Source organism: Cnephaeus nilssonii (genome assembly GCF_951640355.1).
Source record: "Cnephaeus nilssonii genome assembly, chromosome: 7".
In the NCBI taxonomy this organism is placed as follows: domain Eukaryota; kingdom Metazoa; phylum Chordata; class Mammalia; order Chiroptera; family Vespertilionidae; genus Cnephaeus; species Cnephaeus nilssonii.
In genome coordinates, this window is record NC_137078.1 from 21,932,900 (window position 1) to 21,950,141 (window position 17,242).

Genomic DNA, 17,242 nt, shown 5'->3' on the forward strand with positions numbered 1-17,242 from the left:
ACAGTAGAGAACCTCTTTTTCCAGGGGCGGAGAGCCCTCACATCTCTGTCTGGCTGCTGCTGCAGCCTCCACATCGTCTGGGAGCTGGAGAGAAATTCTGAACCTCAGGTCCCACCTGGAATCTGCTCAACCTTTGGATAAGATCTCCAGGTGCTGTGACTGCATGTTCATGTTTGAGAGGCACTGGGCTATTGCATGCAGAACAAAAATGTTATGTACTGACTGACACATCCTGTTTATAACCTTTTGCCTTCCCCAAGCATTCACTCAATGAAAAGCCATTCACCTGTCACTCAGCAAATATTTCTGGAGTGCCTACGAGGTGACTGACTCAGTGCCCGGCACTGTCTGGGGAGATAAGGTCTCCCTGGTGAGCAAAGCAGACAAAGGCTCTGCGTCACAGCACTTGCATTCTAGTTGGGGAGACAAATAGCAAATAAGAGAACAAGCAGACAAATGAAAGAGATCATCACACACTGTGATCGTGTCACCAGGAAGATAAAGAGGACGACAGAGGTATAATTGACAGGTGGGGCGGAAAGATTTTTTTATTGGAAGGGGAGGATGCAGAAGAGCCTCTCTCCCAATAGAACATTTAAGCTGAAACTTGAAAGTGAGAATATGTGAAGGAGAAGCTTCAAAGGAGTGAGGGAGAACCTTCCAGACATGGGGATGAGCCGGTTTGTAAAGGCCCAGGGCTGGGAAAGGAGTTGGCGTGTTTGAGGAACAAAAAGAAGACCGAGTACCTGGAGGGTAGGGAGCCTGGGAGAGTGTATCGTTGCCGAAGAGGTGGGAAAGAACACTAGGGAGGGCCATTTCAGACCAAGTAAGTCTGACAAAGAACATGAATGTTGCTCCAAGTGCTACAGGAGCCACTGAAAGGCTCGGAACAGGGAATGACGCAGTGTCCTCCATGTAGCTGTTCTAAAGAGAACCTGACTAAGAAACAAGAGGGAACGTGAGGAGGCAGTTGGGCGGCTCACTGCATAGTCTAGGAGGTGGAGTAGCCCATTGCAGGAAGACAAACAGAGACATGTTTTGACTGACCCCCAAAGGCTGGCTGGGCAGTTGTGCTGGGCCCTGCACACCACGCAGCTCTGGATACAAAGGGGAGGCACCTGGCAGTCAAGGGGCTTGAGGAGAGAGGCACACAGGGAAGTCTGAGATTGCTGTGTCCTCTCCGGTGCCCCTTCATTTGGCACTGTCTTTGCTAGATGCAACGAGTACATGCTTTTTGACCAGCAGTTCACATGTCTTTCCTACAACGGATTGGTGTGCGTTCATTACGATGTTTGTATAAGTAGAAGATTAGAAACAACCTCAATGTTGAGTAATAGGGAACTGGTTAAATAAATGTTGATTTAGCCATACAATAAAATATTATGCAGCCAAAAATGAAAACAAGGGTACTTTTCACATTCTGAGTTTTTGATGTACATAGCTATACATATAAAAGTCTAAGCGACCGTTATGACTGGTCACTATGACATGCACTGACCACCAGGGGGCAGATGCTCAATGCAGGAGCTTCCCCTTGGTGGTCAGTGCACTCCCACAGCCAACCTCCCACAGTCCCTCCCCCTGGCCAGCCGGCCCTGATCGCCCCGATCAGGACTGGGCAAGATGGCCCGATTGGCCCGATCGCCGGCCAGGCTGAGGGACCCCACCCGTGCACGAATTTGTGCACTGGGCCTCTAGTATTTGTATATGTGTGTGTATATATAATAGGATGTTACCAATTGTGTAAAAAAGATTTTAAAATTCTCACGCATATATTTGCCAGTACACTCTTGAAAACCTTCAAAAGGCGACATAAAAATGGCCTCTGTTGAGGACAGGCACTGAGGGACACATACTTCTTTCTCACTGTGTATTTTTATAGCATTTGAAATTTGTACCATGTGAATATATAACCTATTTTAAATAGCTAAATAAAATTTAAAATTTAAACAATGCATTAAAACAGATGCAAAATAAGATGGGGCCCATGTTGCTGAGACCACAGAGGGGTATGTAGGGGACAGGCCTGAGGGGGAGAATTCTAGAGCAGGTAACACTGGGACTGAGTCTTAAAGAAAGAACAGGCATCCATCACCAACATAAAGCGGAACCATGATCTGACAAAGGCATGGACATACAATCCAACAGGGTCCATTCAAGCAGTAGTCTGGTTCCAGAAAAACCAGCAGTTCTTGCCAGTTATGTCAAAAAGTTGGGGCTTTTCCCAGAAGTGATGAAAGCGGGGAGCAGTGACATGATCAGGTCCACAGTTCCTTTTTTTTTTTTTCTTCATTTTTATTTATTGATTTTTAGAGAGAAAGGAAAGGAGAAGGACAGAGAGAGAAACATCAATTTGTTGTTCCACTTATTCATGCATTCATTGCTTGATTCTTGTATGTGCCCTGACCGGGGATCGAACTGGCAACCTTGGTGTATGGAGACAATGCTCTAGCCAACTGAGCTACCCAGCCAGGCCAGGTCCACAGTTCTTCAAGATAATTCTGGCAGCAGGGTGGAAAGTGGACAGAGGCATGGGTGGGGAGGAGCCAACTGGAACCTAATTCACAAACTAGTTAAGGACCTAGTTCCTTTTATGGAAGAAGCAATGATGCAGAAGAGGGAACAGAGACAAGAGGGATTAAGGAGTTGGCATCAACCAGATTTAGCAATTCATTCCACAGTGGGGACGAGGGGAGGTAACAGGAGTAGAGGATAACTCCAACAATCTCACATGGCTACCGTTAACAGAGAGAAGAAACTGAGGCAAAGGAGCAAGTTTGGGGATAGGAGAGGAAGAAGTAAGTTCCAGGGGAGGCAGAGTGATGGGTTCAAATCTCTAGGTACATGTAATTGAGCAGTTTGACTTTAAGTCTCTGTATTTTTAGTTGCTTCATTTGTAAAGTGGAGCTAATATCTATCTGAGTGGATTATTTTAATCATGAAATGAAATGTTTTATATACAGGACCTACCACATTGCCTGGCCCATAGTAGGTACTTAACAAGAGGCAGACATGGACATGGTAGAAATTATACCTTAGAGAAAAGTCTCTACAACAGAGAAATGCCTACTTCACTAAGGTAGGGATTTCAAGGAAATTTTTTAAAATTAAATGTTATTCAATTGATTCCAAGCTTTATTCATCTAGGATACCCTAGACCAACCCCTCTCCTTGACAATTCTGGATATAGACAACAGATCTCTCACCACTGCTGGGCCCAGGCTTTTGCTAAACAGACAATTCACCAGGACTAGTCAAGATTGGCTTGTTTCAATTCCAGACAGACTCTAGCATCTCTCAACCCCCAACGGCCAGAGACCATCGGGTAACTGTTTAGGGGTTTTCACTTCCTGTGTTGCGTGTGGCAAACCTCTCACCGTGACAGCAAAGGAAACCCAGACTACTACCCGCCTGGTACTCGCAAGCACAACTCCAAGGAGAGTGACCTCCAGGGAATTTCCAGTGAAGATGAAGTCTGGAACGAGACTAAACTCCAGTCCCCCCTAAATCCTATCCCCCTAATTCTATGATCACAGACGACCTCAAATTACCTGCAAACTCAGAAATTTTTAAAAAGTCCTATGACTTACCATGAAGACATGATCAAAGCCCTCTTCCTTAAGTCATGAGTATTAAACCAAGTCTATTTCCTGTGCCTCTTACACTTGGTTTTGAAGATGTTCCTCACATTAGTCTTGTCAAGAAAAAAAAAATTATAGGGACTTTTGAAAATAAATATCCAGAAATATATAATTTGTGCTTCTCTTGAAACCAGTACCCCCACTTCATGACCTATAAGTACCAGTGATGGTCAGAAAACAGAAACATCCTTGTTCCCCAAATCGCCACTGTCCTAGAGACAAGCCCGAGGGCTGCTCCATGGGTCTGACCTGCAGGACTGTGCTGCCCTAGAGGGAGAAGTGATGTCAAACAGGATCTTTCTGATATGACCAGGTGGACCTCTAGCAGACATGGGGCTCAATAGGGGCCTGTTTTATACTAACTGCCCAAACAGATTTATATTATAGGATGGTTATAACCTATTTGATATGCACAGAGGTTCACTACCCAGCACATACGTTATATGAAACAAGAAACAAAATATTAGCCAGGATCCAGTGACATTCAATTCAAGGCCAAAGAAACCAAGCAACAAAGGTCCGAAGCTTAATACAAAGTAACCTGAACACTGACATCCTTGGGCAGCCTATTATTTCAGACGTCCCATCCGAGTTAATAGCAGAATGGCCTGACAAGAACGGTGTTTTAGGGAGAGTTCTACATTCTGGTCATAGGTCTCTGAAGACAGAATCAAAATATATTTATGTTTCACCTACCCAAAACCCGTACCTGTTTTTAAAAAATAAAACGTTCCATCCAAGATTACATAAATTACCATTGGTTTCTGGGTGCCTTCCCAAATCTTCCTTTGTCATTTGTCTGTCATGTGACATCCTGTGCTTTGTCTCTTTCCTCACTAATAAAATTCCAACACTTTTCCTGGGAGAGTGAGGACACGCTCCCTGGGATTGTCTTGGGTCTGAATGAGAACTGCTGATGGACAAAACAGTTCTTCCTCTGGGGATGGCAGACATGCTGGTACCGTACTCTGAGATTGTTCAGACTGCCTGGCTTAGGTGTGGGGACCGGGTGGTGAGCGGTGGTGAGCTCATCCCCAACCAGCCCTGACGGGGATTATTGCTTGCCTCCACGTGAAGTCGGCTGCGTGGGGCCTTTTCCCACACCAAGCCTCAGTGCCTCTGGAACCACTGCGCCCCTGCCCTAAAAACTGAAGATCTGTGACTCCTAATCTGCGCAGAAGACTATTCTGGGGTGCCGCCCTCGAAAGTTAAAACTCTCTGGTTTTATCCAAACCAGTCTTTACTAGCCTATGAACCTCCCAGGTTCGTAAGACGTCCCAGGAGATACCCCCAACCCCTGACATCCAACCACTCCCGCTATCCTTGCTTCCAGCGAAGACGAGATCATTGTCAGACCTTTCATTTCACACTAAACTAACTCATAGCGGAAAGTAGCAAACTACCCTAGCAGGGAGCCACAGCTGCGAATCGTCAGGCCTACCGCCCCCAGGAAAACCAGAAAGGTGTGCGGGGCCCTTTATTCAGGCGTTCTGGGGCGCGCACTCGCCTCTCACAGGCGCGCACGCACATACTCCGGCACTACACACACGGCTGGGGGCTTAGCTTTCTCTCCCTCAGAGCAGCCATCCACAGTCCTCAACCGCTGATGCGCCTCATCCCCATCCGCGGAACAGGCGCCTCCTACAGCCTCCGCGCCGCACACGTGGGGAAGCGCGTCCAGGTGGAGCCAGAAGGGCGGAGGGAAGCGAAGAGGCGGGGAGGGCCAGGGATGAGGAAGGAGGGCGCTGCGAACGGAATGTGGGGTCTCAGGTGCTCGGGTCAGCGTAGATGCCATGTAAGCTTCTGGGAGGAAGAGAGGGAGAGAGGAGAAAAAGCAGCGGGAAAGGCCAGGAGAGGAGGCAGGAGAGGAGGTGGGGGAGGGGCCACTCACCCAGGGTTTTGACAGCGATCTGCCTGGTGAGGGGCGGCGGCAAGTTGATGCACACTAAGTCCACGTCCTGATGCAGCAGCACCTCGTCAATGCGACTCGTATAGAAGGGAACGCTCATCTCTTTGGCCAGCTCCTCCGCTTCCTCCTGTGTGCGGCCCCATAGCGCCTTCACCGCGAAACCCTCGTCTTTCAGCAGAGGGATGATGACTCGGGCGGTGAGGCTGGTGCCGAACACGCCCACCCCGGGAAGCATGGCTGCTCAGGTCCACCTGGTTCTGCTTTGGCTTGGCTCTCCAGTCCAACACGCGCGCGCACACCCCTCTAGCCGGTCCCGCACCCGGCTCTCCACGGCGCGCCAGCCGCCGTGCCCTGGGCAAGGCGCCCGGGTGCCGAGAGCACACCCAGCTGCAGGGCAGAGCAGTCTCGGGGCGCTTCAGTGCAGTGACTGCTGCAGTGTCCGCCACGCGGGGTTCCCGTCCTTCCCGGAGGCGGCGGCAGAGACCCACCCAGGGCTCCCGAGGCTCCGGAGCACCGTGGAACCTCGGCTCAGGCGGCACCTCCGCCGCAGCGCCAGCCGGCTCCGTGCGCCCCACGGAGGCCGCTCCATAGCCGGCTCATCCCCGCACACGCGCCGCGGCAGCCCGGGACTGACTCTCTCCCGCGTCTTTTCCGCAGCCGGCGAGGAGCGCACGCACGAGCCTCTACACGCTGCCAGCGCCCGGAACGGCTGGGCTGCGGGGTCCCTTTTCTCCCCCACCCTTCGCCTAGAATGAAATAATTCAGCGGCCGCCAGGAGGCCGGTAAGCACGAGGCTCCGAGGGCGTGGGGCGCGGATCTTAAACTGCAGCGCGGCGGTGGCAACGGCAGAGGCCACGACCCGGCGCCAGCCTTCTCATTCTGCTGCCATGTTCGCTCGCAGCGCGGCTCCGGCGGCCCCGGCCCTGGCCGGCGAGGCTCCGGGATCCCGCGGGGACGAGGGCGGAGTTGGGGAGTTTGGCTGTCAGTGGCCGGGTGTTCCTGCACCGCCCCCGCCGCTGCGCCGCGCGCCATTGGCCGCTGCGCGCGGCCCCCGCCCCGCCGCCGCCGCCGCGGGCTCCGGGTGCGCGCAGCGCTGGGCCCGGGAACCTAGCCCAGCTCCTCCCTGGCCCCGCCTTCCTCGCCGCCGGCCCTTCAGTTTCTTCCTTTCTTTGCCCTCCACCACCTCCTTCCCCTCCTCGCCTCTTTCCAAACCCCGCCCCAAGCAAGCTAATAAATTTATCCAGACTGGGCGCGCCCGCACCGACGCGCCGCGGGTCCCCGAAAAGACCGCCGCAGGTTCCTGCCGGAGGAGGCCAGGGGATCCAATGTGGTGTGAGCAGCCGGTAATGACAGCCTCTGTTCCGGGAGCTTTCTCTGCGTGCGGGGGACCGTGCCGGGAAGCTTTCCAGGCATTCTCTTTTAACCCCCTCACCATTTAACCGATGATGTAACAGTCTTGGGAAGGTTTAGGGACTTGGACAAGGTCACACAACAGGTAAGCAACTGGCTTGGGATTAGAATCCAGGCTCCAGAGGAGCAGAGAACTGGAGCGTTCTCTCCCCTTCTAAAAAAGCCCGCTCCAGTGGTGCGCCACCCCTGAGTTGGCGCACTCCTGGCCCAGCCGCCCTCCATCCAGTCTATCTCCACCAGCTCTGCTTTCCTCCCGAGGCCCGCCCCTGTGGTGACACTTGTGCTCAGTGGCCACTTCGGGGCAGGGGTCCCTGAAGCGGCTGCCGCCCATGTGTGTCTGCATCTCGGTTTAGAGACCTAGGAGTCACTCTGACCAGATGCCACACTAGCCTCCACCCCCTTCCTGGTACCCGTTTTCTTCTTGGGTCCTTGCCAAGGTACCCCCTGCACATGTCTGATTTCCCGCCATTTTCTCAGCCCTGATCTCACTGCCTGCCTGGCATGTAGTAGACAATAAACATTTGCTAAATAAATAAATGAATATTCGTTGAATGCCTGCTTTGTGCCCACTTGGTGCTGGGAGGGGGACCCAAAAGTAAAAGGCAGGGAACCTGGGGTCCTGTCATGTTATCTCTTCACCACTCAGCTCACTATGGCACGTGGTCTGCTTCAAATCATGAGTGGAAAACGTGATAAGTACTTGCAAGCCTTTAAAGTAACTTGTAACAACTTGCATGAGGCAGGGCTCATGCAAAACACCAAAAAAAAAAAAAAAAAAAAGCTTGTGTGTGGCAATGTGGGGAGGAGGCTGACCTCAGGCATGAGAAGAAAGGCACAGAGGACAGTCAATGCTCTGGGGTGGCTACCAGCGGCTTGGGAAGGTCTGAGACCAAAGGAGGTGTTGCCACCAACACTGACAGGCTTCTTTTGAGCAGTTTGCAAAAAAAAAAAAAAAACAAGCAGGAATGCCTATTGGGGCAGGGCTGCAGGCAATAGTGTTAGACTATTAACACTATTATGGGCACCTCCTCAGTACACAAGAGGCAGGATCACATGTCAGCGATGACGCCGCTCACAGGGCCCAGGGAATGTGGAGCTTGGCCTTGAGGTTAGACGCAGAGCCAGAGGCACCAGCATTGACTCCTGGCTCTGCCATTTATTGGCTGTGGGACCTTAAGTTTCTTCACCTCTCTGTGCCACAGTGTCACCTGTAAAATCAGGTAATGATGGTCCACACCCCAAATGATTTTAGAGAATTATTTGGGTTAATTTTTATAAAGACCTTCGAAGTGTCTGGCACATGGTAAACACTATATAAATGTTAAGTAAGCATGGAGAGCAGGTCTGTTACCAACATCACTTCTTGATCTGGGGACAATTGTATAAGGGCAGCAATATCTAGCCAATAAGAGGGAGTTTTGTGTCCTTTTAAAGGGAACTCTACGCCTAGCTTCAATGTGAATAAATAGAATAAACCTTCCATCTACATAATATCAAAAAAGTGATCACATTTGATTCTCATTAGAAATGGATAGAACAAACATTATCTCCATTTCATAGGAGACAAAACTGAATCCTGGTAGCAACTCAACCAAATGGATCCAAAACAAAACACTTCATTTTCAGTCCTCCCCCCGCCCCCAATTGCTTCTCCCTCAGTCGTTCCCATCTCAACAAATGGCACTACCAGCCCAACTGACCAAAACCTTGGAGCCATGCAGGACTTCTCTCTGTCATAGCTCTACAACCAGGCCTCCAGAGATCCTATCTGCTCTGCTTTTAAAGTGTGTCCAGAGTCCATGGTGAGAATTCCTAGTCACCATCATCACTGTTTGGACCACAGCATTCACCTTTTCTCTACTCTACCTGCTGCTATTCGTTTCCTTATAGCTCACGTTCTCTAATCAGCAGCCAATGATCCTTTAAAAGATAAGCCCAGCCTGGCCGGCGTGGCTCAGTGGTTTATTTGCTTCCATAATTTTGGAAATATTTTAATATTTTAATGAAAAATAAAAGGGGAAGTCTTGCTATTTAGTTAGATTTGTTTATAGGTCTTTTAATACAAATTAGAAACAGGTTTTAGTTATTTTTAGCTGACTATCCTATATAATAAAAGCCTAATATGCAAATTGACCAAAGGGCAGAACAACTGGTTGCCACGATGCACACTGACCACCAGGGGGCAGATGCTCAATGCAGGAGCTGCCCCCCGGTGGTCAGTGTGCTCCCACAGGGGGAGCACTGCTCAGCCAGAAGCCAGGCTCACAGCTGACGAGTGCAGCAGCTGTGGCAGGAGCCTCTCCCACCTCCGCGGCAGCAGCAGCAGCAGCAGCAGCACTAAGGAGCAGCAAGCAGATGGGCAATAAGGAGCAAGGGGTCCCGGACTGCGAGAGGGTGCAGGCCAGGCTGAGGGACCCCACTCAGTGCACAAATTTTATGCACTGGGCCTCTAGTAAATACACAATGTCCTTATAAATATTAATAGTTGTGGAATGAAATATTCTTGCTCTTTTTTGAAATATAGCTTTGCCAAGTTAAAAAACTACGGAAGACCCTAGAGCAGTTCTACTGAGCAGTTCTAATATGCATAGTGCTGAAATTTATTCTCGAACTGGTTTTCATTAACAGAGTTTTTAAAAGTACCCATTAATCATTATACTTTCAAAACAACAAGGGGTTTTCTTGTTGTTAATAATAGCTACCACATCTTGAGTGCTTGCTATAGATGACGCACTAAGCTAAGCATTTTGTATGCATTTCCTCCACAGCTCTTTCAGACACGTGCAATTAACCTCGTTATTACAAATAAAGAAGCTGCTACAGAAAAATGTTAACTTGCCTGAGGTTGGTCATACAGGCAAGAATTTGAGTGAAATCACCTGACTCCAAAATCAGAGTATGTAACCACTGAGGCGGCTGCCCTTGAAGTTGTTTTAGATACCACAGCCCCGATTTGCCCTGACAACCGGGCACTTGGCCCTCTAGAAAAGAGAAGCACACTTGGTTTCTCTTCCATGTCCTTCTCCCCATCCCTTAACCAAGGTCAACTGACTCCCTTGGGAGGGGTTCACCGGTGCTGCCATTCAGTCAGGAAAAGGCTGCTTCTGGGGGACAAGGCCATGGATGGGACCATATTGCCACCACTCTCCCTGGATGCCTACAGTAATTTCCTAACAGGACTCAGCAGAGCTTTTAAAAGCATTGGTCAAGCCCATCTGGTGTGGCTCAGTGGTTGAGCATCAACCTATGAACCAGGAGGTCATGGTTCTATTCCTGATCAGGGCACATGCCTGAGTTGCAGACTCGATTGGGTTCTTTAACTTGGGATATTATCTGATTAGATCAGATTGGATTGAAGCGAATTAAAGTGAACTGCATACTCCTTTAGCTTGGCTGAAGGTTGGTGTTATACCTAACCGTGGCTAGGGAAGGTCTGGGTCCTATAACCAGCCCTTCCTTCAGGTCCATTGAGTCCTTGTTGGGCTGCTTCTTTCCTTTCACTAAGAGAACTGTCACAAGGAATTCACAGGGGCATGCAGGAAGCAGTCAATCGATGACTCTCATCATTGATGTTTTTATCTCTCTCCCTCTCCATTCCTCTCTGAAATCAATAAATTAAAATACAAAAACATTGGCCAAGCCAAGTCACTGACTTGTTTAAAACCCTCCACTGCTGTCCTCCTGTACTTGTCATGCAATCTAAACCCCTCAACATGACCCAGGAGGTTCTCTTCTGTGTCCCCCACTCCTTTGTCAGATATCACTCACTCTTGTACTGACTGTCAGTCCTTCTGTGCCAGGCACACTCACCTCCTCTTGATTCTGTGGTCTTGTCTGGTTCTCACCCAACAGTTGCCCTTTTTGTTCCCTCTGACAGGAATGCTCTTCAGCCCTTCATGCACCTGCTGGCTTGTTCTCAGCCTTTAGGGCTCAACCTACATGTTGCATCCACCCCCCCTATAATGGTAGCTGTTCCTACCAAACCCCCTTTCCAACACCACCCTGTTAATTCCACTCACAGCACTCTACACAATCTTCTTGAGTTTGCTCCCCTGACCATTGCCTATCTCCCTGGCTGGAATATAAGCTCCATGGGTCCAGGGGTCTTGTGGGTCTCATTTATTGCTATTCTCCCCACAGGCTAACACAATACATGGTATCTCTCTGATAGCACACAGTAAATCTTTGTTGGATGAATAGAATAACCACATAAGCATTAAAAATTTTTCTAATATGTAATTGGCATGGAAAATGATTATAGCATCATTAGAGGTCTGGTGCATGAAATTCGTGCATGGGGATGGGGGGGGTTCCCCCTCAGCCCAGCCTGCACCCTCTCCAATCCAGGACCTCTCGGGGGATGTCTGACTGCCGGTTTAGGCGCAATCCTGGGGATTGGGCCTAAACCAGCAGTCGGACATCCCTCTCACAATCCGGGACCGCTGGCTCCTAACTGCTCACCTGCCTGCCTACCTGATCACCCCTAACCACCACTGCCTGCCAGCCTGATCGCCCCCAACTGTCCCACCTGCCTGCCTGGTTGCCCCCAACCAGCTCCCCCTGCTGGCCTGGTTGCCCCCAACTGCCCCCCCTCCCCGCTGGCCTGGTCACCCCTAATTGCTCCCCTTGCCGACCTGGTCGCCCCATGCAGCCTGCTGGTCAGTCCTTTGGTCATCCCTCACTAACCCCCCTGCCTGCCTGGTCACTCCACACAGCCTGCTGGTCAGTCCTTTGGTCGTCCCTCACTAACCCCCTTGCCTGCCTGCCTGGTTGCCCTACGCAGCTGTTGTGTGGTTGTTACTGTTACTGTTCGGTCATCCCGTCTGGTCGTGAGGGCCCTGGCTTTTTATATATATTAGGATGTTATGTTTAAAAAGCCAAAAAAATATTGCATTTACAGGGTGGGGCCCTGAGGTGCCCTGAGGGAGGAGAGACCAGATCTCAATCAGGTCTCTAACCCACTGGAGAATGCTGGCCCCTCTGGCTATGGGTTGGAAAGCTTGCTTCTACCCAACTGGAAGAATGTCATCTAGCAATGGAGTGGCATTCGTGCATGTGCAAAATCACAGCCAAAGAAATAAAAGGAAGATACAAGTAAGCAAATGAGCCCCTGCCTACTAAAGAACACAGCAACAATACTTGAGGAAAGCCTATGAGAGTCCAAACTAAGAAAAGTAGAGAGAAAGCAACAAAAAGTCCCTGCCCTGTGAATTCCTTGTGACAGTTCTCTTCGATAAAGGAAAGAACCAGCCCAACAAGGACTCAATGGACCTGAAGGAAGGGCTGGTTATAGGACCCAGACCTTCCCTAGCCACGCTTAGGGATAACACCAACCTTCAGCCAAGCTAAATGAATATGCAGTTCACTTTAATTCGCTTCAATCCAATCTGATCTAATCAGATAATATCCCAAGTTAGAGAACCCAATCAGTTATTGACAAAGGAGAAATAGTCAAAACAGGCAGGGCCCAATTAGCCCGTGGAACATAACTGTGCTGTCTGGGCAGACCGTCCTTCTGCCTCACCTGCCTGGTCACTGGGAGCACAGAGCGTTCACACCATGAAGTGCTTTGGCATTTCCAAGGGTGGAAGTATTACCTTAGACCCTCAGAAAACTGGGAGTCAGAGAGGGGACTGGCTTTTCCAGGGCGAGGTGAAGGTTGAGGGCCCTGTTGTCCCAGGATCTTACTCGGGTTCTGCTTCTGAAACCCTCTTTTTACTCCTCTTTTTCAAACAATGAAAACATTTACTTATTATGAAAACAATACATGATATTTACGTATAATAATAGAGATTTAGAAACAAATCTCCACTGAATACAGATCCTTTATAAGCTCACCCAGAACATTTACACACTTGACCATTTGTTTAGCCACAAAGAAAATTACAACAAATTCCAAAGGAATGATGTCATACCAATTATATATTTTTCACCACAATGCACTGAAAATAGAAAATAACAGTAGGAATGTAGTCTCCCATTTCATAAACTAGACAATAAAAATATTCTAAATAATCTCTGGATTATAAAAGAAACCATGATGAAGATAAAAAATATTTAGAAATGAAACACAATGAAAGAATGCATATAAAAGCATACGAGTTACAACTAAAATTCTATTCAAGGGGGAATTTAGAGCTTAAATGAATTTTTAAAACAAAAGACATCTGAAAATTATTGGATTAAACACTCAACGATCTAGAAAGAAATATTTAAAAGGAGAAATTAGTATAAAACAAATAATAGAATCTAAAACCAAGAATATGAAAATTATCAATGAAATCAAAATACTGTTAATTCAACAATAATAAAATAGTCCAGTCTCTGGAAAGTCTGATTAGAAAAAAAGAGAAAAAGCAAAATAAACTATTAGGGATGAAAATGCTATAAACAAATTTTTGCCTATAATTTTGAAAACTTTCATGAAATGGACAACTTTATAGAAACATATCAATTCAAAAAGTGACCTCAAGGAAATAGAAAATCTGAATATGCCTGTAACTATTGAAATGTGAGAACGGGGCCCTGGCCGGTGTGGCTCAGTAGGACAGCCTCAGCCCGAGTACTGAAGGGTCTCGGGTTCCATTCCCAGTCAAAGGCACGTACCTGTACCTGGGTTGCAGGGTTGTTTCCTGGCTCTATTCGGGGTACATGCATGAGGCAACCAATCAATGTGTATCTCTCACATTGATGTTTTTTTCTCTCTGTGTCTCACGCTCAATCAATCAATCAATTAATGGGAGGGGGGAAATATCCTCAGGTGAGGATTAACAATAAGAATAAATAAATAAATAAATAAATAAATAAATAAATAAATAAATAAAATGAGTGAATGGGTTGTCAAATATCTCTCCTCAAGGAAAGCAACAGGCTTAGACAAATTTATAGGCAAGTTTAACCAAATTTTCAAGGAACAGAAAATTTATCTTAGCCAAATAATTCCAGGCAGCAGACAAAAAAGGGAAAAGCTACAGAATTTATTTTATGAGGTTAATATGAATGGAAATGTTACTGGTGGAAATGGGATTCTTCCATGGAGTCGCAAGCAAAGCGTTTCGGGGACCCACGTAGAGGAGGATGAGGTATAGTGGTAAGATTTATCAGAGCTGGAGCAAACACTAAGGACTGTCCCCAGGTGCCCAGAGTCTTATCCAAGACCAGGTGGCTCAGCTCCATCCTGCTGTAGAAGTCCAGCTTTGTCTTTTCTAAGCCCAGAAGAAGGGCCAGGGTCCAGAGACGTTGTGTCATCACCGGGCACGGGCAGGGCATAGGAAGCTGCTGTAGTTCCGTTCAGTTCCTACCAAAGCTTAGTTCAGCTAAGTCTCTGTCCTTGGCTGCACTCCTGCGCTTGGAACCCACAGTTTGGGCCCATGCCGCTGTCAGGCCTGCAGGGCTGCTACAGAGGGAGAATGCCTGAAGGGGTAAGCGCAGAACTAATGCTTGTGCTACTGAGAGGATCCTTTGTTAAGCTCTGATTGTATTACCCCAGCTTGGGAAGGCATAAGCTTTCTTTCAAACTAACCAATCTCTCCTGGCTGTTTGAGGGCTTGTGTTGGGTCTTCCGCCTATCGAGTCTCTGTCCTAAATCTTCTGAGGTTTCATGCCCTCATCCAATCCATTCCTTTTCCCAGGCCAGACACCTCCCCTTTATGCCATCTTGGCTCCTACTGCACATGTGCTTACCTCCCCCAGGGCCATCTTGGCTTCTACTGGGCATGTGCCCAGTAAAGGAATTTCCCCCTTATTGTTTATTCTCCCCCCGACCCCCAGGCAAGTGGACCAGTTGAACCCTAGGGAAACTGGAAAGCCCATCCTTCCTCCCTACACAAGGTGTGTGGGGAAGGGGAGAGAGGAGGGGAAACAACAGAGGGGTGTTAATCCCCTTGGCAGGGATTCGGCTAGCCCCTGGTGTGTCTGAAGCTATAATTTCCAGACTTAAGCCTGATAGCTTGATTAAGGGTAACTTCCAGGCTCAGTCAGGCCCAGGCCCAGCCAGTCTAGTTCCCTTCTCTTTTGTTATAGCTGCCTATCTATAATAATAAAAGGGTAATATGCTAATTAGACCAGATGTCTTCTGATGTCCTTCCTGACAAAGCCGGGGCCGGAGGGAAGCCAGCCCGGGTCCCGGGTGCCAGAGGGAAACCGGTGCCGGCAGCCAGGGAAAGAAAGGCCTACTCTTGCATGAATTTCATGCATCGGGCCTCTAGTGGCAACATAAAAGAATAGCAATTTTTTTTAGAAGCAACAAAAGTTTAGTTCATTATCATTAATAATTATAAGAATTGGAATTATATGAATTCCAAATAAAAAACTAGCAAATCTAATTTAGCATCATATAACTGAGGTTTATCCTGTAAAAATATATATGACTCAACATGAGAAAAATATATCAAGTTACTATAAAATATGAAGGTGTTAAAGTGAAGAAAACCACATGATTATTTCAACAAATATGGGGAAATTCAATACTAATTCATTTCTTTAAAATAAAATTTTGAACAAACTTAGCATAGACAGAAACTTCTTTAACTTGATAAAAACATTTCCTCCAAAAAACCTATAATAGTATCAGACTTAGTAATAAAGTTTTAAACACATGCCTATTATGTCCAGGTACAAGTCAGGGTGCCCATTATTACCGTACTAGCCAACACTGGACTGGAGGTCCTTCCTTACCAAGGAAAAGAGACAAGAAAAGAAGAGACAAGAGAATCTGGGTGAATTTGTTTGCAAATTGTCTTTTTTGAAAATCCAAGAGATTCTTCAGACAAACTATTAAAATGAATAAGAGAGTTCAGCAAGGTTGCTGTATACAAGGTCAACATAAAAATTATTAGCATTCCTTTATATTGTTGATAACCGATCAGAAATGCAGTAGAAAAAAATAGCAACAAGCAATTATATTGAATCTAAGAATAAGTTAAGCAAATGATGTTTAGAACTTTATAGGAAAAATATAAAGAGCTGTTGAAAAAGAAAAAAGAAAAGCTGAGTACATAGACACAAAGAAAGGCTCTATATTTCTTTCCCCAAATTCATCTATGACTCCAATATGAGGTAATTTTTTTAAAAAGCAAGGATGTGTTAGTTCTCTATTGATGTATAACAAATCTCCCCAAAACCTAATGGCTTAAGACAATTACTGTGACGTTGGGGTCTGGGATGAGCTCAGCTGGGCACGTGTGCTGTCCTTGCAGGCAGTCACTCAGGTGCTGCGCTCAGCTAGGGGCTCAGCGCTGGGCTGCATTCAGCCCACTGCTAAGATAACTAGGCTTCCTCTTTCTCCAGGGAGACTCAGGGCCCCTCCCCTTCCTCGTGGGTTTTTCTCCCGCGAGCAAACACTTACATGGCTGCTCAGAGCTCCCAAGAGCACAAAACAAAAGCTTAAGGTCCAAGGGCTGCTGAGATAGATAGGCTTCTGTTTCTCTAGGGAGACTCGGGGCCTCTCCCATTCCACGTGGGTTTTTCTCTGTGGGTCTCTCCAGCAGAGCAGTGACCACTTACATGGTGGCTCAGAGCTCCCAAGAGCACAAAACAAAAACTTACAGGCCTAAGGGTTAGACCAGGAATTGGCATAGTATTACTTCTGCCTCATCCTAAGATTAAAGCAAATCACAAGCCAACCTAGATTTAAGAGTTATCTTAAGGGTCTATATATAGGAGGTGTGGTCCGTGGGCTATCTACCACAAGGGACCTCTTACACATCAAGATTTGTAAAGTTAACATATAGTGTTGGTACAGGACCTGATAAATAAATCAAGGGGTCAAAGCTGAGAGCTCTTATAAACAACTAGAGGCCCGGTGCACAAATTTGTGCATGGGTGGGGTCCCTTGGCATGGCCAGTGATCAGGGCCTATCGGGAGGGCAGGTCGGCAGCCGGGAGGGGACAAGGGAGGTTGGCCAGTCCTGCGGGAGGGACTGTGGGAGGTTGGCAGGCTGTCCCCTGATCAGGGACGATAGGGGGATTGGCCAGTTGGGAGGAGGGGCCATGGGAGGTTGGCTGTGGGAGTGTACTGACCACCAGAGGGCAGCTCCTGCATTGAGCATCTGCCCCCTGGTGGTCAGTGTGCATCATAGCGACTGGTTGACGGGTCATTCTGGTCATTCGGTCCTAATGGTCACTTAGGCTTATATATATATATATATATACTAGAAGCCCGGTGCACGAAATTCGTGCACGGGGGGGGGGGGGGGGGTTGTCCCTCAGCCCAGCCTGTACCCTCTCCAATCTGGGACCCCTGGAGGGATGTCCGACTGCCCGTTTAGGCCCAATCCCAGTG

General features: G+C 47.9%; 1 protein-coding gene across 2 annotated transcripts in view; it reads right to left on the reverse strand.

The window, feature by feature from the left end:
- GFOD1 (Gfo/Idh/MocA-like oxidoreductase domain containing 1) overlaps window positions 1-6,623 on the reverse strand; it is a 109,000-nt gene extending 102,377 nt beyond the window's left edge. Inside the window, exon 1 of one of the 2 annotated variants that reach the window (XM_079776168.1) lies at window positions 5,533-6,623. In XM_079776168.1, coding sequence (XP_079632294.1) covers window positions 5,533-5,785 — 253 coding nt within the window. In that variant the 5' untranslated portion in view covers window positions 5,786-6,623. Of the gene's footprint in view, window positions 1-2; window positions 1,472-5,532 lie in introns of those variants that run through there. The other variant, XM_079776170.1, reaches the window with a different exon arrangement.
- Window positions 6,624-17,242: the final 10,619 nt, after the last annotated feature.